The sequence below is a fragment of the Schistocerca gregaria genome, chromosome 5 (genome assembly GCF_023897955.1).
Source record: "Schistocerca gregaria isolate iqSchGreg1 chromosome 5, iqSchGreg1.2, whole genome shotgun sequence".
In the NCBI taxonomy this organism is placed as follows: domain Eukaryota; kingdom Metazoa; phylum Arthropoda; class Insecta; order Orthoptera; family Acrididae; genus Schistocerca; species Schistocerca gregaria.
In genome coordinates this window covers 173,560,564-173,587,035 of record NC_064924.1, presented here as the reverse complement: position 1 = coordinate 173,587,035, position 26,472 = coordinate 173,560,564, and the positions used below count along the sequence as shown (strand labels likewise).

The 26,472-nt window shown below is 38.7% G+C and overlaps 1 protein-coding gene across 1 annotated transcript in view; it reads left to right on the top strand.

The window, feature by feature from the left end:
* The window catches only part of LOC126271995 (pre-mRNA-splicing factor syf1 homolog), a 118,667-nt gene that overhangs the window by 10,400 nt on the left and 81,795 nt on the right, over positions 1-26,472 (top strand). Inside the window, exons 2-4 of the mRNA XM_049974478.1 lie at positions 7,698-7,745; positions 14,925-15,073; positions 17,036-17,159. Of these exons, the coding sequence (XP_049830435.1) occupies positions 7,707-7,745; positions 14,925-15,073; positions 17,036-17,159 (312 nt within the window). The 5' untranslated portion in view covers positions 7,698-7,706. The remainder of the gene's footprint in view (positions 1-7,697; positions 7,746-14,924; positions 15,074-17,035; positions 17,160-26,472) is intronic.

Sequence of the window (26,472 nt, the reverse complement as noted above, 5' to 3'; positions counted from 1 at the left end):
TTTGACACAGTAGCAACCCACTACTGGCTAACAAAAGTATGATTGTGTATATCATCAAACAAAACTTGTGCCCAGATTGAGAATGTTATCTGGGATACAGTGTTATTAGCAGGTGGGCAGATCTGCCCCACAGAAGTGTGTTCGGCCTTTGCTATTCATGTTGTATATTAATGAACTGACAGTCAGTATTAATAGTGACCTCAGACTTTTTGAAGATTGTGTACTTATTTGTAATGCAGAACTGTGTAAAAAAAAGTTGGAAAAATGTTTGATCAGACTTAGGTAAGATTTTGAAATTGTGGAAAGATTGCCAACTGTCCATTCATACAAAAAACTCAGTGTAATAGTTTGTAGGTATATGAAATGGAATGCTCAGTCAAACAATGGAAACTCCAGTAGGAACATCAAAAATGTAGGCTCAGTGTAGGTAAAGGAGATGGTTGCTGGGAATAGTGCCACCAGTATACAAGAGAGATTGCTTACAGAAATGACAGAAACCTATTCTAGAACATTGTTCGAGTGTGTGAGATCCATACCACACAGAACTAATAGGAATATTGAATGTATACAGTGAAGTACAGTGCATATCATTACAGATTTGCTCAGCCTACAGGAGAGAATCATGGAAATACTCAAAAACCTGAATTGGCAGATATATAAAGATAGATACTAAATTTTCTGCAAAATCTGCAAACAATGTTTCATGAACTGGTATTAAATGAGGAAACTAGGAATGTAATATTTATAGCCCACAATGTTTTGAGGTGACAATGAAGTATATTTATCTTGGTCTATTGAGAAGCCAATGGTGTGTGGCATTATTTATTGGAGAAACTGATCTAACATTTTATTATATAACCTGTTGATATTTGTTATCTTAATATGTTAGTTTCAAGCCCACAACAGAAGTCTCACTTCTTAAGCTGACGTCACTCTGTAAGGTAGTCTAACGGTTTTGGCGTCAAGAGAAGTGCTTCAAAACTGGATTGCGAACTTCACACTTCTCTTACTACTGTTAACTTACTTGAAACATTTAGCCGGTGCTCTTCTCTGGATATGCGGCTGCGTCAATCTTCATAACTTCTTCTCTGAAGAAATAATGCTGGTTAGAGAAACAAAAAAAATATTATCTCTCTCACTTGAAATAACTCTATACTCTCATACTTTCAGTTCAGCTCAGGTGTATTTTCCTTTCCACAAGTTTCATATAAGCATACAAATGCTTGCAAGTCAACTACATCAATCCTCATTAGATACAATTAAATATAATCACAATTGCCTCTTTTTTACAACCAAATAATTTATAGATATCCCATGCATTTTGCTTCGTTCGGAGCTAAGACATGAAGTTAGTTAAAAGTCTGTAGTCAAAAGTTTGTTTTTCTTATTTTTCAACAATCACATTCACACAGCAAAGAATAGCATTTAATTACTCCATGTCCTCTCAAGCAACATCATCACTGGACTGTAAACGGAGGACCTGTACTCTGCTTGATCCATTCCCCATATTTCACACCTATAGACTTTTTTCTGTGGGGAAAGCTGAGAAACACTGTCTACACGAACATGCCAACTACATCCAATGATACGCAAGGACATATTACTGCAGCCTGCTCAGACGTCTCCACTGAACTGTTAGGAAGTGTGCAGCTGTCATTCCATTCCAGACTAGAAGATTGTATTTTTGCTGCCTGTGGTTATTTTGAACATAACCAGTGATGGTCAGTTGTCTCGTTACTGGCCAGAATCCACATAAATAGTGTATGCACTCGTGTTATTCTTTAGTGTGTGCTATCACAGGTATTGTACAAGTGTCAGTGTGGGTGGGAACTTTTCAAAATACTGTATTCCATAAATGACTCACACTAGAATCCTGCAACAAACACCACAAACATTCCAATTTACCCTATTTTTCAGTTTGTTAATGTCGACAGGCATTGTTCCATTCTTAAAAAAGCTTATGACGCCACAAAAAATACACTTTCTAAGCATTATTACAATTTGTTGATTGGCTAATAATACAAGCCCCTGACTATCAATCCATTCTGTGAAAACTGCACATCAATAGTACTTTCCATTTCCGCATTATTTGTGGCCCAAATTTTAAGTGATTCACCGTGTGTGTGTGTGTGTGTGTGTGTGTGTGTGTGTGTGTGTGTGTGAGCGCGCGCGCGTGCTCGCAGCCTATGTCCATCTTAGCATTTATTAGAGTATTGTGTAAAAATTTGAAGAAAATTGGTCAATAACTTTTTGAGACTTTTAGTATCAATGTTAAACAACTTGTCTTTATACAGGCAGTTAGAAACAACCTGAAAAGCTTGTAAGGGCTTTGCAGGAGAGGTTGTGCTGAGAAATAATTGTTAAGAAAAAAAAATACTATACGTTCCGCTACTTCTGAGTAATTTAGCATTGAAGATAGTCTATCAGGTCATTGCACACGCATACACTAAAATACAGTGACTTACAGACATCTGTGGGTCCGTGAATAAACACTTGTTCAAATGCTCCTTACAGTTAAAGCGCATCTTTTTCAGAAGTTTTAAATTTAAGCTAGATGATCAAAAGCTGCATTTGTTTGGTTTGAGGAAACCAAACATGGCACAAGTTTGACGACATCACCTCTGACACGCTGCTTGAATTTGCATGCACAATGACATGATTGGCTAACTTCAATGCTACTAAAAGAAATCCGATAAATTTTGGGTATACAATAAATGTGAAAATCCAAGGGCTGGCAATTCGTCTAAATACCTAGGAATTACAATTATGAACAACTTAAACTGGAAAGACCACATATATAGTTTGGTGGCCAACAGAAGTATTTAAGCACAGAAGAGTGTTCCTGGATCATTCTGTAACAATTATGGATGTCTGGGGTGTCACATTGTCCTGCTGCAATTGGCCAAGTCTCTCAGAATGCAGAATGGACATGGATCGTTGCAGGTGATCAGACAGGATACTTATACACGTCATCTGTTGCAGTCATACCCAGAAGTATCACAAATCCCATATCACTCAAACTGCACACACCCCACACCATTACAGAGCCTCCACCAACTTGAACAGTCCACTGCTGACATGCAGGGTTCATGGATTCATGAAGATGTCCCCATACCCATACAAATCCATCCACTTGATACAATATGAAACTAGACTTAGCAATGTGTTTCCAGTCATCAACAGTCCAATGTCAGTGTTGTAGGGTCCAGGTGAAGCATGAAGGTTTGTGTACAGTCAGCAAGGGTACAGACGTGGGCCTTTGACTCTGAAAGCAAATATCGATGATGTTTTGTTGAATGGTTTGCATGCTGACACTTGTTGATGGCCCAGTATTGAAATCTGCATCAGTTGGCAAAAGGGTTGCACGTCTGTTACATTGAATGATTCTCTTCAGTCATTGTTGGTCTCATTCTTACAGGATCTTTTTCCGGGCAAAGCAATGTCAGGGATTTGATGTTTTACCAGATTCCTGGTATTCATGGTTTAGTCGTGAAATGGTTGTATGGGAAAATCCGCACTTCATCGCTACCTCAGAGATGCTGTGTCCCATTGCTCTTGGGCCGACTATAACACCAAGTTCAAACTCACTTAAATCTCGATAACCTGTGATTGTAGCAGTAGTAACTGATCTAATAACTGTGCCAGACACTTGTCTTATACAGCTATTGCTGACCACAGTGCCTTATTCTGCCTGTGTACATATCTTTGTATTTGAATAGGCGTGCCTATACCAGTTTCCTTGGCTTTTCAGTGTATAGACACATACAGCAAAGTGATCTTAAGGAGTCAACCGAAAGTTTAATGAGGCAGTGCATCCATTATTTTGATGGCAACTGGATCCAAAGTCAGGACAAACTGGCACTATAGTGACCAGAAAATTATTGTAACTTTTTTATACCTTCAAGCACAGATGACAGAAATATATCAAGGCCACACAACACAAGACTGCATAACCAACATAATTAGACAAATATCTGCTTGTAATCGTTAAAGTTCTAAGATTGCATGTTAAACACTTCACTTTTAATTCAACAGGCAATTCATTTGCTGTACATGATTTCAAGCATCATTCAAAAGCCTCAGAAATGTTTCTCTAACCTATTGTATTTCTTAAGTTTACACAATTTATTTCCAAATTTTTTCCACGTTTTATTCAGGAAGCCTTTAATGCAAAACTAGATATGACATTGGTCAATATGATACACCATTTACCCATTTCCCACTCCTCCTATAGCCATGAAAATCTGGACAAGAATTCATACTACAATTTACCCTCAAATCACTAATTGAGTTTTTCTTAATTATCCTGATAACATTCCAGCAAATTATCCCAAAAATGATCTTATGCTAGTCAGTTTCATATTCCATTTGTCCATTTCCCATTCTTCATTTTGCTACAAAAATTCAGATAAAAATTGTTCTTCAAATCACTATTTAAACTGTTCTTAGTTAGCTTGATTGCCCCCAAATATTTATACCCCTTTTGCTAAACTAGACCCCAGCTTGGTCAATTTTATATCCTCTTTGTCCGTCTCTCCCCTGATTTTCACTATGAAAATTCAGACAGAAACAGGGAGTCACATTCAAAACATCTGATCAAAAATCAGTCTTGCCACCTGTGAATGACTCATCTATAATGATTACAATTCCCTTGCACCACATTCTGATGACCTCACTAAGGCCTACACAGACAGGCACTAGCCACCAAACCTAGTCCATTGAGCTTTCCTGGGTCCTATTCTCATACATCCCTAAACCTCCCATGACCTAGAAGAACCAGCTACACTTTTGTATGTAGCTTTGCAGAGACCAAAGTGGTTTCCAGGAAATCCACATATTGTGAGAATCTTCTCTGGAAACAGTTCCTGACTGTTCCCTAGCCGTCACATATCTTTCGACAAGGCTTCGACTTTCTATCTATGTATCTATCAATCATCATGCCTGGAAATGAGGAACCTCCTACCACAACCCTTACCACCCCTCCAGGTATTCTGCCATCCTCTGTTCTTTCACACCTTCCCAATCCACTTTTCCACCATATCACTGTCACGATGTGCCGCATGAATTCCTCAGTGCCATGTTGCATTCCTGTCCCAAGCATCTGATTTATCTCCTACCTGCAGTCCTCTCCCAAGCTCTTGCTGTCTCCCTCCCACTTACACCTGTTTTCAGCCACAATTCTATGACTTTCCCTTCTCTCCTCACCAAATCCACCCTATACAACCCCCCCCCCCCCCCCCCAAATGCAGTCAAGCTGCAGAACATTACCAACACAGTGCTCCTAAATGATTTACAAGGTAATATTTTATTTCCTTGTATGTTTCTAGCCTTTTATTAGTATCAGAACAAGCGAAAAGTGTACAAAGTTTTTAAAAAATACAAGATAATTGATCAACAAATTTTAAGTTTTTACTGATGGAGGAGCTTGGAATTTTTCTTTCATTATAAAGATGTATGCCAATTCCACAATTTTGTTCAGGTGCATTGTGTCCAGGAAAATTGATTATGTCAAAGTACCTCAAATATCACACAACATCACCAATGCCAGTATAAGACAACAAGTGTCTGGCGCAGTTGTTAGATCAGTTACTACTGCTACAATCACAGGTTATTGAGATTTAAGTGAGTTTGAACTTGGTGTTATAGTCAGCCCAAGAGCAATGGGACACAGCATCTCTGAGGTAGTGAGTAAGTGCGGATTTTCCCATACGACCATTTCACGACTGTACCGTGAATATCAGGAATCTGGTAAAACATCAAATCCATGACATCGCTGCGTCCGGAAGAAGATCCTGTGAGAATGAGACCAACGATGACTGAAGAGAATCATTCAACAAGACAGAAGTGCAATCCTTTTGCAAATTGATGCAGATTTCAATACTGGGCCATCAACAAGTGTCAGCACGTAAACCATTCAACAAAACATCATCGATACTTGCTTTTGGAGTCGAAGGCCCACGTCTGTACCCTTGCTGACTGTACGACACAAAGCTTTATGCCTCACCTGGACCCTTCAACACCAACATTGGACTGTTGATGACTGGAAACACATTGCCAAGTCTAGCTTCATGTTGTATCAAGCAGATGGATTTGCATGGGTATGGGGACATCTTCATGAATCCATGAACCCTGCATGTCAGCAGTGGACTGTTCAAGTTGGTGGAGGCTCTGTGATGGTGTGGGGTGTGTGCAGTTTGAGTGATATGGGATTTGTGATACTTCTAGGTATGACTGCAACAGATGACATGTGTGTAAGTATCCTGTCTGATCACCTTACATCATGAGCATGTCGGCTTTTTCTGAATTTATAAATCCCATTGTCCACTCATGATCTACTGCTTGGACTGCCACACACTGACTAGCAAGTTGCAGTGCACTCAAGGAACACACAACTACACTGTACGCAAACATAACAATATTGTACCAAGCAACTACACGTGTTAGATGATATAAACAAGTGTTGGTGTGGAAACGTTTCAAAATATGATATTCGTAAATACCTTGCAGTACATCCTGCAACAAACACCCTGATATTCTAATTTACCCTAGACATTGTTCCATTTCAAAAATTGTATGTCTGCACAAAAAACTTATAAACATAAGTATTATCACAATTTGTTTACTGGCAGACAAAACGAGTTTCTTACTACCAGTTCTTTCTGTGAAAACTGCACTCCAGTAGGACTTTACCATTCTGAAATATTTGTGGTTCACGTTTTGGGTGAGTCACTCTGTATAGTATTGTTATACATATAGCAGACCCGTTGTGGATCACATGAAGCATCTACAGTTTTTCCATGAGGCCTTAATTTTCTCGCTCATGGCTTTCTTTTTTTCATCCGTCCACTTTGTACCTCTCTTTTTGGCTCTTGTCTCTGACTAGACTTCCCACTTGTCTATTTTGCTTTTGTCGATGTTACGTTCTGCAGTGTCCTGAATGGTGGGTTGAGCATCAGTAAGGTCTCTTTGTACTTGTTCAGCCCATGTCATACCTTTAAGGTTTTCAGTAGCTGTGAGTATCTGCTGTGTGAGTCTGTGTATGTGTCCATAGAATTTAAGGCGTCTTTTTCTAATTTCAGCAGCAATATTTGAATTTTTTTTTCACAAGTTTGTTTCACGTGTTGGTAGATGGAAATGTTACAACATGAATTAAGCAATGGAAAGTCCAGGTTGAAGTATAGATTCTACTTGCTGTAAATATGCCACATTGAGTTGATGACAGGCACAACAAGACGAGCGCTACACACTGAGCTTTCATCCAAAGTCGCAGTGGCCAGAGATAGCAGTCATGTGTGCATGAGATGTGCCTATTTATGTGAATGTGAGTGAAATTTTTTTTATTATATTTTATTTTCTTCGGCAGAAGACTTGAGCTGAAAGCTTAGTGTGTAGTAGTTTTCTCACTGTGGCTGACTGCAACTCAGTGTGTCATCTTTATGAGCAGCAATCTATCTTTTCCATAATTATTGATATTACAGCATGATTTCCCATTCTAGCATAAGTGCCATTATCTTCAGGACATCACTTTGATTTGTTATGTTTTGCACATGGTTCCAAAACAGTACGTACATAATGATTAAATGAACATTATTTCATTATAATTATTAAGCTATGATTGTCATTGTTGTTTATGATTATGATGATGACGACGATGATGATAATATGACTAATACTCTGTAATATGATTTTGGTTTCAGGATTACAAAATGCGCAGCTATGAAAAGGAGGAAGTTGAGCTAGTATTTGTGAGTAAATTGTACTTCATATTAAAAAATTGAACATGTAGGCTTTATTTTAGCCATACTGCCACTGCACCAGTACATTTGTTCCCATTATTCTTTATAACATCTGAAGATTGCCTTATCACTGTATTTATCATTGTTTCATATAATGTGGCAACTGGTATTATCTACATGATATTTTTGTGTACCTATTTGCCCCAAGCAGACATTCACAGATTATCACAATCTGCATAGTATATTATCATCTAATAATTTCTGCTCAATATTGGCCAGAGTGAGAAATATCAAACTGAGATTCAAATAAACTCTTGTCTCTGGGGCAGCACTCAATATGGACACTGGCAGATATCTAGGTATAGCTGCTGAGCTTGCTAATTCAAAATGTTGTAAAATTTAGAAATGATTTCAAAATGGTGTAGACAGTGCAAACATTTTATGAGTTAAATTTGAAGAGTGGAAAACAAAACCGTTCTAAATGCCATTTTTTTAAGAAATGTGTTTTCAGTGGTATTTTGCTCTCAGTACTTTGTTGCATGTCTCTCAAGGTGATCCAGGTACCAAACCATGGAGAAACCTATCCAGACATACATTAGTACATGACACTTGATCTTTGTGCCAAGCTGTATGGCACTTGCTAAAGTATCCATTTTCTAATTTGTCTCATTATTTTTTGCGGTGATACAGCAGGTTACATAAGTAAGTAGCATCAATGTTGTATCAGAATACCATCTCAATTTTTTGGATACAAATCAGTTACATACAAATAGAGATACATTGTTTCTATTTTCCATTCTCCTGACAAACATCACATTTGGAACTTTGACTGTTTTCCATTTCCACTCGTCATTTTTTTCTGCTTCCAACAGTTACAAATGCGAGCATTCTTCTCAATTTGCAACCAATTACACAATTGCCTTAGAATCGGAGAGTAGGTTAACTTTTCCATTTATTTTCATCCTATGTCAGTGACAAGTGAAAATGTGTCTGCAGCAGAGACATGTTTTACCCTAGTTAGCACCTTATTGATCTAAAAGGATGTGAGTGAAAGAAGAGGGGGAAAAATGATAAATACACTACTTCAAAACCATGAAACTGAATGGATATGTTATGTTGCAGCTGAGTAATCATTGCAACATACCTTGCAGTTGTTGAGGAAATCAGTCACGTGTGGTAGCCATGTGATCCACTTTCTACAATAAATTGGCCACCAGCTCTGCACCCATTTTACTTCTTAATTGCTGTTGCTTGGCCTGTGTTAAATTTTTATGTGCTGTCAAATGATACTATGTGATTTGTTGTCTTCAGCACTTAGAATGTGTGTGTGTGTGTGTGTGTGTGACTACTTCATACGTGAGTAGTCACACACACCACACACACACACACACACACACACACACACACGCACACTGTAGTTCCTTCTCATGAACCTTGAACTCATTTATGAGCCATTGGGGTATGGAAGCCTTTGATAGGTGAGGCTTCTCTTTCCCCTTGCCCTTGTCCTCTCTTTGGATTGGGGAGACAGTGATAAATGGGGTTTTTATTGACGGGGCGGATGGTTGTCTCCATATGGTAAAGAAGAATGCTGTCACTGGATCCATCACCTAGTGTCACATGATTCAATGTGTTCTTGGTTTCTGAGCCCTTCTCTGTATAGGAAGGATGATGAAATGTTATCAATATTCTGTTAATTTTTGTACCTCTGTTTTCATTTATAGTTGTTGACTTCATCATCTTTTGTTGTCTGTTTGTTTGAAATGGACTAATGGTAGGCTCATAATGGCCAGACTGACTAATTACATTTCAGCTTGCAAGTTGTTCTTTCTTGTTGCTAACTGTTTTAACTAATACGTAAAATACAGGGAAGCAAACTACTCCCCTACAGCGGACTGATGAGTTGAGCACAGACACATGTAACAGAAAGTAGCATTCACACTAGCTTTTGAGGTCTTGCTCTGTTACTGACAAATGTATGAACATTAATAGCCAATGTAACATTCTGAGTCCTCCCACACCATTGGTAGGAGGATAGTAGCAAACAGATCAGGGAATCACTACACCATGCATAGGCTGATACCAAACACTGGACCTGGAGTGGTGCCATGAGTGGTAACCATGGCTTGCTCATAAATGGCATTGCATTATGCTAAGTGATGAGTCGGGTTTGTTCACTACCCCAGATGGACATCGTCAGTGAATGAGTGGTGACCTGGGAAGAGATCCCTCTCTTCTAGTGTTTTGGAGGTGTGTGGGAACTCTGACAGTCCAATAGTATGTCACGGACATCCTGCATTGTCATGTGTCACCTCCGATGTGAGAGTATTGTGGTAGCATTTTTCAGCAGGGCATTGCTTGTCTGAACATTGCATAGGCATCTGTGTACTGTTTGCCAGATGTTGAGATGCTCCTGTGGCCAACAAAATCCCCAGATCTGTTCCCAGTAGAACATGCGTGAGATCAGCTCGATCACCAATTCAGTCCCAGTATCAGAACACAGGATATCAAGCACCATTTATAGCTGTGGAGAGAGAACTTTATGATATTTTCAGTGGGATCAGTGCATACATCCAGGCCAGAACAGACAGAATGCCATACTGGGGCTCATACTGCCAAGTTCTTTGTTAATCGGACATGATTTTGTAATACTCTCTCAAACTGTGAAGTTTCATTTTGCTTCCTCCTCCTTTTCTAATGCCTGATGGAATAGGTTTGTAAAGCAATTTTCTCTTTAGGCTGTCAAAATTCTAATTGGATGTTGAGTACTCCTTGTTCTTTGTTTGGCCTTAGGCGTTTCCTTCCTCTTTCAAATTCTTCTCAAAGTACCATATATTCCATCTCATCTTCAAGTACTTCTTCCCATATTATTGTTAAGTTTGTTTCTTTTGTATAGACCTTCTATATATATATCTTCTACCTTTCAGTTTTCCTTTCTTTGCTTGGTTCCTTTCTTTGCCATCTGAACTCTTGATGTTCATACATTGCTCCCCTTTTCTCCAAATGCCTCTTTAATTTTCCTCTAGGTGAAACCTAATTTTCTCCTGATCGTGCGTGCCTCTACAGCACTGCTCTTGTCCTGTAGTCATTCCTGCTTAGCCAATTTGCATTTTCTGTCAGTCTCATTTTTTAGGCATCTTTATTCCCTTTTGCCTGCTTCAATAGTTAAAAAAAGATACGGAAATCTGTATTTAGCCATCCCAAAATAATGTTCGAGGAAAGCAGGACAATAAATTAACAGTAAGGAATGAGAACCGTAGTCTTAATAGCCTACTTGCATCTTCACCATAGTTGCAAAGGATGTTGTGAATACTGCAGGTTGTAAGGAACCCGTGTACCTTTCTTACCTCATGATATGATATAGTGTTCTTGAAGTTTTGTATTTTGTATCTAAGATTTGTAATTCCTGCTTCAGGCTGGACACTTAATCAATTCATACATGTTTACAGACCTCAGCATATTATCCCTCCTACATGAACATTTAATTCACAACTGCCACAAGTAGTTTGAACTTTGCATAGTGAGTGGCAGGAGTCAATTAAAGCAGCGCACTGGGTATGACAATGAGGTTCACCTAATGGTAGATAAAGCAAGCTCTAAAACATTCAGGTAATTTGATTGTCAGAGTAAAAGCTGATGTTTTTTGTATCTGACAATAGATTATTCTGCTTTTATTTACCATATCTCAACTTTCTTTATTTTGCCATGCTTCTTTCAATTTAGCTGTCTGCAAGTGCATCAGATTCCTGCATGATTTTGCATATTTGCAAAAGATGAAGGTACTATGTAATCCATTTGTAATGGAATATTCATGCAGCTATCTTCAGCATCTACTAAAAGATTTTTACTATAAAATTGTTTAGTGCCCTTTGGCAACCCATTTTTTTCCAAAACCATCCAAAAATTTGTTCCAAAGCCTTCTACAAGTACACGTGGGGCAACTTTGATTGTTCCTTGGTCTAACTTAAAAAAATAACAAGAAAAATATTTTCACAATTTTACTATTTACAAGCAACTGTTTTGATGAAAAATCATATGGTGAATGAGCCATATCTGTTATTTTTAGAGACTGGTGATGAGTGTTCACCAATGCTTAACTTAATCTACCGGGAGTGTTTTATGAAAATCAGTAAGGTCCATAGAAGCTCTGAGAGCATCTGTGCCAAAGCTCTGCTTATGTTAAGAAACCCTGGGGTGCAGCAGTATCCCATAGGTTGTGCCTAGTGACTGTTTGCCTCATCAGCCATCCTCTCCATGGGTGCAGATCAAAGTATACTAGCTAAGCCCCCTGAGATGTCATTATGTGTAATTAAACATTCAGCCTATACTCCTTCGTTAATATTTGTAACTTATATTTTGGACAATATTACAGGATTAACAAGTACCTGAACCACATCCTGATAATTTTTTTGACTGCAGAGTAGTAAAGAAATGCTGAAACAGCTGCCCTCACAAGTGATCACAGGAAAGACAGGATTAAGATGGTACTGGTATGTGAAAAGAATGGGAGTTTGCAGAATACCAAGACAGGCCCCATGAAATGGCAGTATGAGACTCAGAGTAAGGGATGGATGCATTGTTGGAGTGCAGGAATGTGTGAAAGAGAGAGGATAAGGTTTCAACAGAGACAGGGGAAAATGGTGGAAGAGCAGGAAAAGATGGAGCAGTTTACATTTTAAACAAACCTTTTGATTGGTGGAAACTGTAGATTATTATTATTATTATTATTTTAGGTTGCATTGTACGGTGTTTATTAAATTTCATGCATGTTTCCCTGTTTAGGAGGTTTAATGTCACATTTTTGTAAGTGTAAATTCACTCAGTTTGTATCACAGTAGTTGCTCATATGTTTTGTTTTGAAAGCAACCTTCCATTCATTTAGTAAGCCAGTCAGTAAGGCTCCCGCTCTCAACTGATACACATGTACAGAGTGTCAAGTTAAGTGTTTATCTTTCTATGTGTTTGACACACAGTATATTTGTTAAATTTTATGAATGTTTATCTGTTTAGGAGGTAAATATGGCATTTTGAAAGTGTAAATTTATTTAGTCTGTAGTGAAATAGTTGCTCACTGAACATCGAGCTATGTAGCTCATTTACGCATCAGCGTCCATTGGTGATGCATCGGGAAGGTAGCAAGTTGCATATCTAGCATTTTCTGCTTTTATAGTTCACTTCTTCAGTTAGTCTTGCTAGGTTGGCTAGGAAGTGTGCAGAGACAGTTCACCAACAACTGGATGTGCTCTTGGCTACGATCAGTCACCTCCAGGCTGCTACTTTGTGGTGCAGTGGTGGCGAAGCATCTGGCACATCACGGAGAACACCGCAGGTGTCCCTTGTTTTGCGCACGGGGTCTGGTTCTGAGGCACGTCCTAGTGCACCCAACACAGTGGATCTGCCGTCACAGGTAATGTATTGCTTGAGGCAGAGGACCAGTGTGGAGACTGGTCACCTGGCCTCACCTATTCACCCTGTGAGTGGACAGGTAGTCGCTCCTTCAGCAGGGTCTGAGCAGACACACAAGGGGAGGACTTTGCTAGTTATTAGGGGCTCCTATGTTAGGCAGGATGCAGTCATCTGCATGTTGTGGCTCATGTCGGCACCAACGATGCCTGTTGCACAAGATCTGAGGCAATCCTGAGTTTGCGCAAGCAGCTGGCGGAGTTGGTGAAGACTGCTGGTTTCATGTGTAGGGTGCAAACAGAGCTCATAATTTGCAGCATCGTTCCCAGAGTTGATGGGGGTCCTTTGGTTTGGAGCCGAGTAGAGGGTCTCAACCAAAGGCTTCGTTGAATCTGTGATGGTCTTGGCTGCAGGTTTCTAGACCTGTGTTATCTGTGGGGATTTGTAGGACTCCCCTTGATAGGTCAGGGGTGCACTACATACAGGAAGCAGCCACTCGGGTAACAGAGTACTTGTGGAGGGCACATAGGCCTCTTTAGGCTAGGCAGTAGTTTGAGGTGCCTCGATGAACACTCACCAGTCAATATGCAGTCTCCTGAGAGAGGGCAATACCAAACTAACATTCCAACATCTCCATAATTCAGCCCTCTTCTGATACTGTATACATGACAGTTTGTTCTAATTGTGCCCTGGTAAGTGTTAATTAAGGATATTTGTTTGGAGGAAACAGGGACTTGCCTGCAGAGATGTTACATAAACCGCTGGTCATAGAGAGCTAGCTATTGTTTCCCTATGGTCTCTCCTTTGTGATGCTGGGTAAATGGCAGATGCAACCTTGAGCAGTTAATATATTTGTGAACCGTAATTTAACATTCAAGATATGTGGTGGGCAGCTTCAAATTCTTTTAGTGGTTCAGCTTCACTCTGTGCTCTTTCCAGTCTCCTCATTGCAAGTCACTTCAGTTCATTAGATAAAGGCTGAATGTTAATCATTTTAACATTTTTCACATAATAATCCACTACAGTTTCATAACCTTTTCTGGCCTACTGCCATAGATTTGAGTGATATCATAGTGCACACAAATACACAAGTAATGTACTACAAGCCTGCAGAAAACATATGATAATCATTTTGTTTTAGAATCTGCATAATTTTGCTATTTCAATTTTTCTGACACTCCTAAGTATTTCATCTCGTGCCCGATCCCCATTATTTTATGAAGCACAGTGTAAGTAAGCCATCTTTTGCATTATAAAAAATGTGATTAGATCAACATATTAAAAACAAAGATTCCAAGACTTACCAAGCGGGAAAGTGACGGTAGACAGGCACAATAAAATAACACACAAACACACACACAAAATTTTGTGCTTTCGCAACCGGCGGTTGCTTCATCAGGAAAGAGGGAAGGAGAAGGAAAGATGAAAGGATGTGGGTTTTAGGGAGAGGGTAAGGAGTCATTCCAATCCCGGGAGCGGAAAGACTTACCTTAGGGGGGAAAAAGGATAGGTATATACTCGTACACACACACACACACACACACACACACACACACACACACACACACACACATCCATCCATACATATACAGACACAAGCAGACATATTACAAGCAAATTTTTAAGTTCCTCTGATGTGCATTTGCCAACTTAATGAGGAACTTTTTGTGCAGTTTAGTGTGCAACATTTGGGTAAACTGATTTTTCATTCACTATTTGCGTTCACATTGGTTTTGTTCATTGTATGAAAAAACTATCAACATATGTTTTCTTTCCTTTTTCCAGAATGAAGATGACTTGCCGTATGAAGAAGAAATTCTTCGTAATCCCTTTTCAGTTAAGCACTGGCTGCGTTACATTGAACATAAGAAAGGAAGTCCAAAACAGACTGTTAATATAATTTTTGAAAGGGCTCTGAAAGAATTGCCCGGGAGGTAAAGAATGCAGTATTTATTTCATTGTCGAGACTGCCAAGATTTTTTTTCTGCCTGCTCATTAATTTTGCTGTACAGTATATCATTAGTTCCAATGTGAATGCATGGTGATAGTATGTATGTATATCCATGCCCCACTCCTACACTATTGATGCCTTCCAACAAGGACTAATAATGTATGCTGAGGCTGACATTGTGTGTTACTGTATTTTATCTATATTGCTTTCTCATTCTTGGAATACTGAGGTTTGTTTTATAAGTAAAGTAGTTAAAATTCATCTTTACAAAACATATTTGTATCAAATGGGGAATTAACTTATGAAAATAGTGTATTTACGAGGAGACAGAATGACTGGCGAGTGCTTACATTCAGAAGTCCTTTACTACCGAAAGACAAATTTGAAAGGTAAAAAGAACTAATTCTAGTTTTTGGAACAGTTAATTTCTTCCTCAGAGAGGAAAAAGGGAGTTTTGGAAGGGCAGATCACTCAGACCTCATGTAGAGAGTGGCCCACATACGTGAGGATGAATGGAGAAACTCAGTATTTGGGAGGGGAATGTGAAGTCCCACAATGTTGGGTCTAAATTTTGCTGATGACACTTATCAAGGGCTGAAACTCAAGCATGCCGCACATAATGCAGATGATAGTTAAACGGGTGCAGATGGGTTCACAGTAAAAAGTTTGAGTTGTAACCTCACAAAAGCTCACACTATGCAATTTAAAATAAATAGAAATGTCATGGTACAAAAAAGAGATATTAATGATTATGTATTAAATTAAACACTCTGTAAAATTTCTCAGGATAAAGCTGGATACAAAGATAAAATTAGTTTAACTCACAGATAAGTGAATAAAGAACTCAGTTTGCTATGTTGTGGATATAGAAACCCAAAGATAAGGGCATCTGCTTGTTTTGAATGTTTTGAAGCCCTGTTGTTTTATCAAAATATCTTCAGGGATAATGCACCTAAAGTTAATAAAGTGAGCAGTAAAAATATTGTGTAAGGTAGATAACAAAATATTTTGCAGAGGTATGTTCAAGAAGCTTAGAATTGTTGCACTCACTTCCTGAATCTAATTTGTTGCTAGAACTAAAAATCATTTGAATTTATTTTACACAACCACTCTACAAGGCATGAATATTTTTAATGATGATTTTTTCACCTTGCTTAGGGCTCAAATAGTCTGTTGTAATCTGGAGTGAAGGTTTTCAAAAAGCTACCAGTAAACATATGACAATAAATTTTGAATCCTTACAGTTCAAAAGAATTTTAAAAATATTTTATTAGCCATTACTTTTACAATTTATCTTAGTATCTAGATTTAAGGTGTGAAGATTTCAGTTTGCTGCATGACACATGCATGAACCCCTGTTAATACTGCTTATAGATGACTGGTTTCATATGATAAACTTCAGTACAATCCTGTAAATATTAAGCTATCAGTATGAGATAAATTGCAGTTATTTAACTTGACTGAAAAAGTATCAGTTTTTTTATAGTGGCTTTCTTGTTAATATTAATGTGTTAATTAAATTTAACATAGTACAGACTTATTCCATTTCCCCAAAGGTTGTCCTTCCTAATGCACTTTGCAGAAAGTGATTAATGAATGAAGGAATGAATGTTTGAGTGACTGATATGCTGAAAACATTTGCATTCATTTTTCTTTTTGATTTGTTTTCTGATGTGATGAATAATACTGAATGAAACATGTACTTTCTGATCAATTTTTTATTTGTCTCCAAGTACACAAAAGTTTCGGTTTTTTTCTTTTGCAGTATGGTGTGGGTCACTTTGCTGATTCATCACTTTTCGCATAATATTAAAATGATGTGATAGAAAAAGTGGGTTTTCTGACAACAAATTGTACACTTGTTGCTATGATTTCTTTGTAGAGTGCTTTCCAGATTTATGTGTATTGTATATTGATACAGGATCTTTTATGTTTTGCTTTTCAGCTATAAATTATGGTACAATTACTTGAAACTTCGCAGGCGGCAAGTAAAGGGAAGGTGCATCACTGATCCAGCATATGAAGATGTCAATAATGCATTTGAACGGTCTCTTGTTTTTATGCACAAGGTGATGTAAATTCCAGTTGTATATGTTTTATTTACAAAACAAAGGAAGCATTTCTGGCACTTTGTTGTCTAGTAAACAGAGTTGTTCTAAAGGTTCCTAAAGTAATTTTCTTCGGGATTCATTTCATGCTGTCAGCAACTTCACTATTGCTTCTTACCCACAATTTTGAGCACTAAATTTGTAATTTCATGTAGAGACAAAGCTTGTTACTCTTTATTTTATTAATGAGGCAATCATCAGGAAAACAGCAGAATAAATAACTAAATTTTTTTCAGTGCAGGAGGGAGGAACTGTTAAAAGAATTGAAAAGCAAGGAACATTGAAATAAATGCCGAGTAGGTAAAACTAACAATTTGATCATGGCAGATTGGGCCAAAGATGTGGATTGTATATGGTAGAGACTAATAGGGTAAAGTTTAACAGAATCATTATTAACAATTTATAAATTGCTGTGGATAAGCTTAGAAAAGTCAAAGACAAGACAAAGGCTTTGGTGAGGTAGTTGGTAGCATTAGAAAAAAAAAAAAAAAAAAAAAAAAAAAAAAAAAAAAAATCAAGAAAAAGAAAAATGTTGTGTACACTAACAGTTAATTGTGATTTGATAGAAGAATTATTATCATTATAAAATAAATAAATGCTATGCGTGAGTATGATAGCAGTAACTGTGTAACATGATATGTTTCGTAATATTTTGGAAAGTAAGAGAGAAAGATCATTAAAATTAATCTTTGCTTTGGCCACAAAATGTGATTGAACAGCCCAGATGGAAGAATTCTATCAACAGAATACAGACAGAGACAGTACTTTACTTCACAGCCCAGCATATACACACATAAAAAAAAGTTTTGTATCACCCCAGTTCCCAGAACTCCTGAAGATAGAAATTGACTGTGGCTATTGTATCATAGACACAGTCCCTTTGACTGTTCAGAGATGTCACTAAACCTGCCCAAAGATTTAAACAACCATGCGTGAACAGCACTTATTAGATGAAGGGGGGTCCGACAGCCGATCAGTTCCAGTCATTCCACCAGGAAGAAGGTATACGGCTCACGTCGTCTGTAGTTCAACCATGCCTAGACAGTCAAAAACTGTGGTTTGATCACATCTGCCTTGTTACTTTGTGCCAGGAAGGACTCTCAACAGGAAAAGTGTCAAGGCATCTCAGAGTGAACCAAAACGATGCTGTTCAGACATAGAGGAGATAAAGTGAGTCAGGAACTATTGATGACATGTCTCGCTCAGGCAGCCTGAGGGCTTCTACTGGATGACCTCTACTTGTGGATTATGGCTTGGAGGAACCCTGACAGCAATGCCACCATGTTTAATAATGCTTTTCGTGCAGCCACAGAATGTTGTGTTATTACTCAAACTGTGCACAGTAGGCAGCATGATGTGCAACTTCATTCCCGATGTCCATGGTGAGGTCCATCTTTGCAACCATGACACCATGCAAGGTGGTACATATGGGTTCAACAACATGCAGAACAGACCGTTCAGGATTGGCATCACATTCTCTTCACCTATGAGTGTCACATATGCCTTCAACCAGACAACCATCGGAGACATGTTTGGGGGCAACCTGGTCTGGCTGAATACCTTAGACACACTGGCCAGTGAGTACAGCAAGGTGGAGCTTCTCTGCTGTTTTGAGGTGGCATTATGTGGGGCCGATGTACGCTGCTGGTGGTCATGGAAGGTGCTGTAACGGCTGTACAATACGTGAATGCCATCTTCCGACTGATAGTGCAACCATATTGGCGACGCATTTGTCTTCATGGATGACAATTCGTGACCCCATAGTGCACATCTTGTGAATGACTTCCTTCAGGATAATGACATAGCTCGACTAGAGTGGCCAGCTTGTTCTCCAGACATGAACCCTATCGAACATGCCTGGGATAGATTGAAAAGGGCTGTGTATGGATGACATGACTCACCAACCACTCTGAGGGATCTACGCCGAGTCGCCATTGAGGAGTGGGACAATCTGGACCAACAATGCCTTGATGAACTTGTGGATAGTCTGCCACAATGAATACAGACATGCATCAATGCAAGAGGGCGTGCTACTGGTTATTAGAGGTACTGGTGTGTGCAGCAATCTGGACCACCACCTCTGAAGGTCCTGCTGTATGTTGGTACAGCACGGAATATGTGGTTTCCATGAGCAATAAAAAGGACAGAAATGATGTTATGTTGATCTCTATTCCAATTTTCTGTACAGGTTACGGAGCTCTCGGAACTGAGGTGATGTAAAACTCTTTTTGTTGTGTGTATTTGGGAAGTTCATATCTGCTTGCATTGAACTGTAGAATACTAGATTTTTTGTAATATAAATGATAGTTTCATCTATAGTTACCTCCATAGTATCAACATATTTCCAGAATATTTCTTATACCTTTTGTTTTTCAGTAGTGTACACTGACAACATTCAGAGGTAACTGCCACTAGTGAGTTGCTTGTAAGTTGTTAGTTCACACCTGGTGTATTTGAAATGCCCTTGTGTCCCACAGTGCCTGAATTTAGAAGGATTCCCATAGTTTACAATCCTCTCCAGGAATCCCTTTCATTACAGCCATTGCTTATGATGCTGTAGATTCCAGAACAAATGTTTTGTCACACTGTGTTCATAGTAGTAGTGTCATAAGTAATGAGCTCTCATTTATTTGCTTGTTCACTATGTTGTTTAAGCGTCTGTTAGTCTGTTTTTGTTTTCTATTAAAATAATTGCTATTCGTAAAAGTTGTGTGAAATGCTTGTGTCCTGCTGCTCTATAAATTACTTTATTATTTCTGTTGGGGAGGGGGAATGATAAATACAAAATTTGACTCTCAGTTTATCGAGTTCAGTGCCTAGCCCCTCAGTACTCTTATCTTGTTATGCATTTGTTGAATTGTTCAGAATCCATTTGTCTTTGATTGTCATTCCAGTTACAGTTGAAGGAAGGATGATATGTTATTAACTTGTTTAGAACCTCGTGTAGTATTGTTCTTACAAAAAAGTGGTTGAAGTACAGTAATAATTTCGTCTCCAATAAAACCAGGCTTAGATGACAACTGCTATGCGTTAGAACCTCAAATACATATAAAATCAACCCCAAGCACAAGTGATTTTAATTGCCACCACTAAATTAGGTGATGCATTGTTGAAGGCACTGAAATATTCAGTTATTTCCATTTGAGAAAGTGCTTTACCTGTTATAAATCCAATGTTGAGATGTTGTAAACTGTAAGTTTTCTGTACTTATAATCAGGAAGAAAAAAGTTAATCTGACATTTTCCTTTGGACGTTATCAATAGTAAGTGAGGTTGGTTCTGCAGGTGCTTCAATTTTTTTAAGTAGACATTGTTTTTTCTCTTGTATGTGATGTTGGGCTGTTATAAGATATCTTTTTTGACTTTTTAAAATTACAATCTTGTGTCATCACAGCAATTAATTACTGTTTCTCGTTGTGGGGACCACCATGTATTTGTAAATGGTCTCCATGATAGAGTTTTCATTCACAATGGGTTTATGTGTACAGAGCAAAGTAAAATCACCAAGGTTTCTCAGTTGCACTCTTTCATATGTGAACAGTTGTGCACCATCACTCTTAGACACACAGTGTTATGAAAGCTTAATTCATCAAAATAAAGTTATCCACTTGAACTAGCATAGTGTAGTCAAGCCCTGGTCTCTGGTGGTACTGTTTGTTGTCTATGTTTCCCTTATATATAAGTATTCCAAAAAGACTTCATAGCACTTAAATTTATATTAGATGTTAATATATTCCTGTTCTGGGTGATTGACTGATCTGGCTTTGTAACATCAACCAAAATGGCCTTGCCGTGCTGGTACTGCGAATGGCTGAAACCAACGGGAAACTACAGCTATAATTTTTGCCAATGGCAGCTTTACTGTATGCTAAAATGATGATGGCACCCTCTTGGGCAAAATATTCCAGAGGTAAAATAGTTCCCTGTTCAGACTTCTGGGTGGGGACTACTCAGGAGGACATCATTGTCAGGAGAAACAAAACTGATGTTCTACAGACTGGAGCATAGAATGTGAGACCCCCCAATTGGGCAGGTAGGTTAGAAAATTTAGAAAGGGAAATGGATAGATTAAAGTCAGAGATAGTAGGAATTAGTGAAGTTCAGTGGCAGAAAGAACAGGATTTCGGGCCAGGTGGATACAGGATTATAAACACAAAATCAAATAGGGGTGATGCAGTTTTTTTTTTTTGGGGGGGGGGGGGGGGGGGACCATAGGAAAGTGGACAAGCTACTATGAACAGCATGGTGAATGCATTATTGTAGTCAAGATAGATGTGAAGCCCACACCCACCAGAGTAGTACAAGTTCATATGCCAACTAGCTCCACAGATGATTAGGAGAGTGAGGAAATGTATGATGAGATAAAAGAAATTATTCAGGTAGTGAAGGGGGATGAAAATTTAATAGTCATGGGGTACTGGAATTTTATAGCAAGAAAAGGAAGAGAAGGAAAAGCTGTGGGTGAATATGGGTTGGGGCAAAGAAGGAAGTTGCCTGGTACAATTTTGCACAGAGGATAGCTAACACTTTGTTTAAGAATCATGACAGATTGTTGCTTAAGTGGAAGAGGCCTGGAGACACTGGAAAGTTTCAGATTGATTATGTAATGGTAAGACAGAGATTTCGGAACCAGGTTTTAAATTGTAAGATGATTCCAGGGACAGATGTGGACTCTGACCACAATTTATTGGTTATGAACTGCAGATTAAAACTGAAGAAACTGCAAAAAGGCAGAATTTTAAGGAGATGATGCCTGGATAAACTGAAAGAACTAGAGGCTGTAGAGAGTTTCGGAGATGGAGATAAGACGGGAGATATGATACTGCGTGAAGATTTTGACAAAGCACTGATAGACTTAAGCCGAAACAAGGCCCCAGGAGTCGACAACACTCCTTTTACGCTACTAATAAAGGCATGACAAATTTTTTCCATCTGGTGAGCAAGATGTATGAGACTGGCAAAATACCTTCAGACTTAAAGAAGAATATAATATTTCCAATTCGAAAGAAAGCAGATGCTGACAGGTGTGAAAATTACTGAACTATCAGTTTAGTAAGTCACAATTTCAAAATACTGACACAAATCTTTTACAGAAGAATGGAAAAACTGGTAGAAGCTGACCTCGGGTAAGATCAGTTTGGATTCGGAAGAAATGGAGGAACAAGCAAGGCAATACTGACCCTATGACTTATCATAAAAAATAGGTTAAGGAAAGCTAAATCTTCGTTTATAGCATTCGTAGACTTAGAGAAAGCTTTTGACGGTGTTGACTGGAATACTCTCTTTCTGAAGGTGGCAGGGGTAAAATACAGGGAGCGAAAGGCTATTTACAATTTGCACAGAAACCAGATGGCAGTTATAAGAGTCGAAGAGCAGAAAAGGAAAGCAGTGGATGAGAAGGGAGTGAGACAGGGTTGTAATCTGACCCCAATGTTATTCAGTCTGTATATTGAGCAAACAGTAAAGGAAACAAAAGAAAAATTTGGTGTCGGAATTAAAGTCCAGGGAGAATAAATAAAGACTTTGTGATTTCCCGATGACATTGTAATTCTGTCAGAGACAGCAAAGGACTTGGAAGAGCAGTTGAATGGAATAGACAGTGTCTTGGAAAGAGGATATAAGATGAACATCAGTAAAAGCAAAATGAGGATAGTAGAGTGTAGTAAAATTAAATCAGCTATTGCTGAGGGAATTAGACAAGGAAATGAGACAGTTACATTACAAAAACAGACATAATGTCTTATGGGATAACAGCAATCAGTGATTTTATAATATGTTACTTAAAATCCGTCTCGATTGCATTTTATATATATATATATATATATATATATATATATATAACAGAAAGAAACTTCCACATGGGAAAAATATATTAAAAACAAAGATTCCAAGACTTACCAAGCGGGAAAGCGCCAGCAGACAGGCACATGAACAAAACACACAAACACACACACAGAATTACGAGCTTTCGCAACTGGCAGTTGCTTCGTCAGGAAAGAGGGAAGGAGAGGGAAAAATGAAAGGATGTGGGTTTTAAGGGCGAGGGTAAGGAGTCATTCCAATCCCGGGAGCGGAAAGACTTCCCTTTGGGGAAAAAAAGGACAGGTGTACACTCGCACACACACACACACATATCCATCCGCACATACACAGACACAAGCAGACATATTTAAAGGCAAAGAGTAAGGGCAGAGATGTCAGTCGAGGCGGAAGTACAGAGGCAAAGAAGTTGTTGAAAGACAGGTGAGGTATGAGCGGCGGCAACTTGAAATTAGCGGAGGTTGAGGCCTGGCGGATATCGAGAAGAGAGGATATACTGAAGGGCGAGTTCCCATCTCCGGAGTTCGGATAGGTTGGTGTTGGTGGGAAGTATCCAGATAACTCGGACGGTGTAACACTGTGCCAAGATGTGCTGGCCGTGCATCAAGGCATGTTTAGCCACAGGGTGATCCTCATTACCAACAAACATTGTCTGCCTGTGTCCATTCATGCGAATGGACAGTTTGTTGCTGGTCATTCCCACATAGAAAGCATCACAGTGCAGGCAGGTCAGTTGGTAAATCACGTGGGTGCTTTCACATGTGGCTCTCCCTTTGATCGTGTACACCTTCCGGGTTACAGGACTGGAGTAGGTGGTATATATTCATAAGACCGGTTTCGGTTCATTTTTACAGATCTGAAGATGGTTCTGAATGAACCGAAACCGGTCATATGAATTTAAAAAAAAAATGCAATCAAGACGGATTTTAAGTAACAGTTACATTAGTAGATGTGTCTTGCTATTTGGGAAGCAAAATAACTGATGATGGTTGAAGTAGGGAGGATATAAAATGTAGGCTGGCAATGACAGGAAAAGCGTTTCTGAAGAAGAGAAATTTATTAACATCGAGTGTAGATTTAAGTGTCAGGTAATCTTTTCTGAAACTATTTGTGTGTCGTGTATCCATGTCCGGAAGTGAAACATGAACAATAAACAGTTTAAACAAGAAGAGAATAAAAGCTTTTGAAATGTGGTGCTACAGCAGTGTGCTGAAGATTAGATGGGTAGATCACGTAACTAATGAGGAGGTACTGAATAGAGTTTGGGAGAAGAGAACTTTGTGGCACATTGTGACTAGAAGAAGGGATCAGTTGGTAGGACACATTCTGAGGCATCAAGGGATCACCATTTTAGTACTGGAGGGAAGTGTGGGGGATAAAAATCATAGAGAGAGACCAAGAGATGAATACAGTAAGCAGGTTAAAAAGAATGTAGGTTGCAGTAAGTACTGGGAGATGAAGAAGCCTGCACAGGATAGAGTAGCATGGAGAGCTGCATCAGACCAGTCTTTGGACTGAATACCACAACAACAACAACAACAGCAACATCAACAATGTATTTTGGTTTTTCAGGAAAGCTTTTCGTGGTAATGCAAGTCTTCATTTTATATTCTCTTTACTTCTGCCACCTTCTTATGACATCACATATGGAGGACTGGTGTGATGAACTTTTCATAATATGATCAGTTTATGACAGCTAGATACACATATTGACTTCCAAGTAGCTTTTTGTAGTGACTTCACTTACATGCTTCATAACTCTCTCACCAAGCAAGGTGGCACAGTGGTTAGCATTTGCATTCAGGAGGAAGGTGGTTCAAATGCACCTCCAGCCATTCAGTTTTACATATTCCGTGGTTTTACTAAACTGCTTCAGGCAAATATCAGACTGGTTACTTTGGCTGATTTCCTTCCTCATCCTTAAAAAAACAATCCAAGCTTGTGCTCCATCTCAAATGATCTTGTTGTCAGCTGGATGTTAAACCCTAATCCTCCTTCCTTATAACTCTGTCAGTTTGTCAAGCATATCTGTTAGTAACGTCTTCTTTACCTACATACATGTAAAGTGAGCTAATACAATTTGTCTTCTGTCTTTATACTTACATAGTTACATATCAGTGATCATGGACCCTGTGGAATACACACTGACTTAGTGTTCTTCCATACACAGTGATTTTGTGCACTTTAGATCCAGTTCATGGGGACACTCAGCTGCTGAAGTTCCTTCTCCAGTTCAACCTCCTGTCACTTCCGTGGTCTTCCAGTTGGACGAGTACCACCAGGTTTTGCCATAACCACAGCTTTGGTCTGGAAAGTATGTGACTTCGCAGCAGTGTATATGGACAGGCCTTCTTCTTCTTCTTCTTCTTTCCCTATTAGGACATGTAGTTCTTGGTCCTTTGTACAGCTCTCTTCACACATTAGCCCAAAGATCTTTCTCATGATTTTGTATTAAAAATCGGCAAGCTCTCTTCATTTTTTGGTAGTGCCTAAGGTTTCTGTCCCATCATTATGTTGATTAATTTATTGTTTTAATTTATTATGTCTGTTGAACCTGTACCAAGGAATTTAAAATTTTCTCCTACATTTTCTGCTATCTCTTCATCCTGCTCTGTTATGGCTGCAATGTCATCTGGATATCCCCGTAACTGTGTTCTCCCATTTAGCTTCACCTCTTTTCCTGCTCTCTTCATTTCCTGAATTACTTTCTCCAGGATCAAATTAAAAAGCAATCATTAAATGACATCACCTTGTCACCTGTTCTGATGCTGAATGCCTTGGATAGCTCTCCAGGTATTTCACTTTGGCTTTTGTCTTCATTGTATACACCTTCACCCAGTTAATTAACTTCCTTTGTATAGCAAGCTTCTCTGGGGTGTTGCACTTACATGATCTTTGTATCCTGTAATAAGCCTTGTATAAAATGTACAAATGTTACCAGAAACTGACGCTTTAATTCCCAGCATTTCTCCAAGATTTGTCTCATGGTGAAAATTTGATTCACAGTTGATCTTCCTGCCTGAAAACCTGCCTGGTAGTGTCCAACAATATTGTCAGTGAATGGCTTCAACTGTTCAAGAATTATTAATTATAACACTTTGTAAGGCATACTTAACAGAGACATATCTCAGTGCTTGCTATAATTCCTGTCATTGTTCTTTTTATGCAATGGGATAACGGTAGCCAGCATTCAATCTTTTGGGCTCACTTCCTTTCTCCAAAAGTCACTTATGAGATTGTATATCTATTCCTCAAATGTTTCACCTCCTGCCTTCAGCATCTCCTGGCACCTTACCATTCTTCTATTTCTTAATGGCTCTTTCTAAGTCCTTTCTACAATTTCTTCTTCCTCTACACCCACTGCAATTCTTCCTTCTGGGAAGACATTCTCAGGATTTTCAGCATTCAGGAAGTCCTTTCTCAAATTGTCATTGAAATATCCCAAAATGGCCTTA